This window comes from Dinoponera quadriceps, unplaced genomic scaffold, assembly GCF_001313825.1.
Source record: "Dinoponera quadriceps isolate SergipeBrazil2010 unplaced genomic scaffold, ASM131382v1 scaffold3024, whole genome shotgun sequence".
Classification (NCBI taxonomy): Eukaryota; Metazoa; Arthropoda; class Insecta; order Hymenoptera; family Formicidae; genus Dinoponera; species Dinoponera quadriceps.
This window is the reverse complement of record NW_014557455.1, coordinates 241,568-245,356: the sequence shown is the minus strand read 5'-3', so window position 1 is coordinate 245,356 and position 3,789 is coordinate 241,568. Positions and strand designations below refer to the sequence as shown.

General features: G+C 41.8%; 1 protein-coding gene across 2 annotated transcripts in view; it reads left to right on the top strand.

The window, feature by feature from the left end:
• The first annotated feature begins 304 nt into the window (after positions 1-304).
• The window catches only part of LOC106749111 (basic helix-loop-helix transcription factor amos), a 4,120-nt gene continuing 635 nt past the window's right edge, over positions 305-3,789 (top strand). The window contains exons 1-4 of one of the 2 annotated variants that reach the window (XM_014628223.1): positions 305-725; positions 2,025-2,182; positions 2,703-2,814; positions 3,058-3,266. In XM_014628223.1, coding sequence (XP_014483709.1) covers positions 619-725; positions 2,025-2,182; positions 2,703-2,814; positions 3,058-3,266 — 586 coding nt within the window. In that variant the 5' untranslated portion in view covers positions 305-618. Of the gene's footprint in view, positions 726-2,024; positions 2,183-2,702; positions 2,815-3,054; positions 3,267-3,789 lie in introns of both variants that reach the window. The other variant, XM_014628222.1, reaches the window with a different exon arrangement.

The window sequence follows — 3,789 nt, the reverse complement described above, 5'->3', positions numbered from 1 at the left end:
AATCCACCCCCGCGCCCCCCGTCGAGACGACGGCGGCGACGAACGGTCGGTCGGTCGGCCAGTGGAGGGGGGTGAATAAAATCTCTGCGGGGGTGCTGGAGGGACGCCGATAAAACCGTCGCTATAGCGGACTTGGTTCGCCAATCCCGCAAGCGTCTGATAATCGCGCCCGACGAGCGTAACGACTCGCCATTGGACGCGCACCCGCCCAGGGGTTGGTATCGATCATCCCCTCGCGAGTGAGGGAGTCTTTCATATATAAGGCGGCCTCCCCGGATACCAGCGATAGTCCGGATCCCGCGAGTTTCCCGCGCGGACACCCCCGTGCGAGCGAGCGAGCGATCGGCCGGTCGATCGGTCGGTCGCGGTGAGATCGATTCACCGACAGCCGGAGGAACGAGATCGCGAATCACCCGTCGAGGCTCGAGAACGGCCAGAGAATTTCCCCGATTTTTCTGAGAAAAGGAAAGAAAGGGAGGGAAACGAGAGGGAGGTAAATCGGCAGCGGAGAAGTTGAGCCACGCGCTCAGTGGGGTTGTTCGTGGACTCGTGGCACTCGTCGGCCTCGCGGGGGGTGCCGACGACGAATGAGATCGTGAGAGCCGACGGAGGCGCGTTATGGCGAATCACCATCCGGCGTACGACTTCGAGGACCGAGGCCAGAGGATCCGCCATCGGGTCGGCACCGCGTCGAGACCCGCGGACTCCACCGTGGCTTGCAGCAGGTACTGTTATTCCCCCGCTCCCCGCGCTGCTCTTCTTTCTCCGGATCGAACGATTCTTGTGTGTACACCGAGAGAAATCTCCCTAAAATTATATAGTCGTTCTCGTCCTCGATCTTCTTCTGGTTTAACCCGAAAAAGTAATAGGTGCAATATGCATGCAAGGTTATACCCAGTAAGTAAGAAACGTTAAATCAATCCTTTGAAATATTGATTTTACGTGGATTTTGCAAATAGTTTTACAAATGATATTTTACAAATGTTCTTGAGTTGTTACTTGATAATATATTTCGTAATATTTTCTTACTTATCATAATGTAGAAATATTGTTTTGAATGCGTGGATCAAATATTGTGTGTGTTGTATACAATGACGTTGTACAACATTAAGAATTACATATTTGAAAACGTTACATCTTATAAAATATCATTATAATAACGTTGCGTTAATGATTTTTTTGCTTATTGGGCTATTACCGACACGATAGCAACATTTACCAGAAAATGCCTGTCCTGATTATAATTCTTTCACTTATGACGATTGCCGTTGCGAATATCAAAGATTTTTCTCGGTGTAATAAATGTTTCATCTTAACGTTCTTTCCTGATTCTTATTTATTATAATATTCTAAACGGAGGTTTATAATTCGATAATCTCGACGAGATCGCGACAGATTCTCGTGTTTGTTTAATGTGCCAAAATATTCTTGATTTTTCGGCAACGATGAGTGCACGCGTAGTAATCAATTATAAGTAACCAGTCACAGTTTGGACTTAAAATGAGTAATGGGTTTTTTTTTACATTATACGTAATACAGTTACATCTTTATTGAATATATTGCTATATATGATGTTAAAATTGAAGCAAAAACTTTTATTTTTAATCTGAATCCAATATGCGTAGACAGTACAACGTTTAATATCGAGTCATAAGACACCTTTAAGACGTCTTACGACCCGATTTTAGATGTGCTGTGTCTAAGTATAGATCTTACAAAGATCTAAACGACCAATCTTACGAAAATTTTGTGACAACATCGATACATTAAGAAATAATATTTATATCGCACGAAAAACATGCATAAACGGGTCTATCGTTCGTTATTAGTAATTTTTCATTCGACCGTCAATTAAATGTTTATTAAAAATAACTTTCAATAACTGTGTACAATTAGACGAAGTAAATTTCCTTTGTTTCGTTACGAGAAAAATTCAAGATATCGTGTATTGTTATGTTTTTCACTTCGATAATATGAACCTCGTGTTATTTCCGTTATTGTGTTTAATTGTTTGCGTTTTGCAGTACACAGTATTATGTGGGGCCCAGCAGCGACATCAGCGAAGAAGATCTGGCGGAATTGCCGTCATGCGTTTACGCAGGCAGGTCGACGCAACATGTCACGCACACCTCGCCGCACACGCATTCTCCTTTGCATTACCACATGCCGGTCTCAACACCAGGTAAGCGAGCGCCGAATAATGCCCGGCTTCACCATCATGGTTTAAATCTAATCGACGATTAGCATAATAAAAGTAACCAATGGCGAATTAGATGAATTGATCAATGCGATTGGTCAATTTTGTTGAATTAATCATAGATTTAAACCAAGATGGTAGATAAATGGATCGGGCATAAATCGCGCAAATTCTCTCTCCGTAAAAAAAAGATTTTGTGTTAAATTTAACATATTTCATTTGTTACAAACGGTATGCCTGCTCAGATTTTTGCGTTAATTTAACGCAAGGTGAATAATAATATAACGCAAGGTTGAAAAGTAACCCAAATATTGTGTCAAAAATTAACGCAAAATTAATACGTTAATCGACATGCGTGCTGAGTATCGACGCGACACAAAATATTGAGATAACATAAACACAATATGTTAAATTGACACACTTAGGTATGTTAAAAATCCGATACAAAAATTTTGTACAAGAACCATTTTTTTATATAAGTACAAAATGTCTTTTACTGTGTCAGATCATAACGACACGGAGATAAACGGTGTGGAGGAGGGTTATTATCCAAACGGTAGCCCTTACAGAATCCAACGACACGCCGCCAACATTCGCGAGAGGAAACGCATGCTCAGGTAAGAAATTTGCGGAAATAATCAGCGCCGAACGCATTTCTTGTTATCAATGCTAGAGAAAAAGACAAAAAGTCCCTTTTCAGTTTGCTGCCGCGACGTAAGTATTATGATATTTCAATGTGAGTGGAGTCACTTAATTGGCGATTAATTATGCCTACGTTCCATCTTGAGACGCCAAATATCGTTTTCTCCATCGCTGTTCGGTTGAGTCCGGATTGTCAGTGGGATTGCAATTTTTAGCAGCATCAACTCGGCTTTCGACGAGCTCCGGGTGCATGTGCCGACGTTCCCTTACGAGAAAAGACTGTCGAAGATCGACACCCTGCGCCTGGCCATCGCGTACATCGCGCTACTGCGCGAGGTCCTGGCAGCCAGACTCGACCCTTTGACGTACGTCGAGAGGTGCCTTAGGGGTGAAATAAACGGCGAACGCGCCGAATGGAATACAAGCGGTTTGTACCATCTCGTCATTCTCTCTCCGCATCAAACCGATCGCTCCTTGACGACCGGCCCGTCTCTCCTCTCGAATTTTAGAGTTCGCAAACAGAATAGAAAAAATGGTAAACGAAATAGTAACTGGAATAAGAAAGGAATGAAAAAAATGGTCAATGAGACGAGAGAAACGGAGTAGTAAACCGGGGAAAAATTGTCCATATATAATTAGATCTAATCATAATTATATAAAAGATGCTATATATATAAAATATGTAAAAATATATAATTATATATATGAAGTGGTGATATAGTTAGAGAAAAACGGGGTAATGGTGGTCACTTAAACGGAAACTCTTATAAAACAAATAGGAAGTGTCAGATTCAGGATCTGCTTAATTCAGTGGATACCTACAGATGTTTACGAAAGATTTGCGAAAAATTTCCATCAAAAATACATATCAGAGAAGCAAAGAAAGGAAAAAGTGAAAAATGATATTACATCGGAATTACTTCAACCCCGGTCACAGACATATTATATAT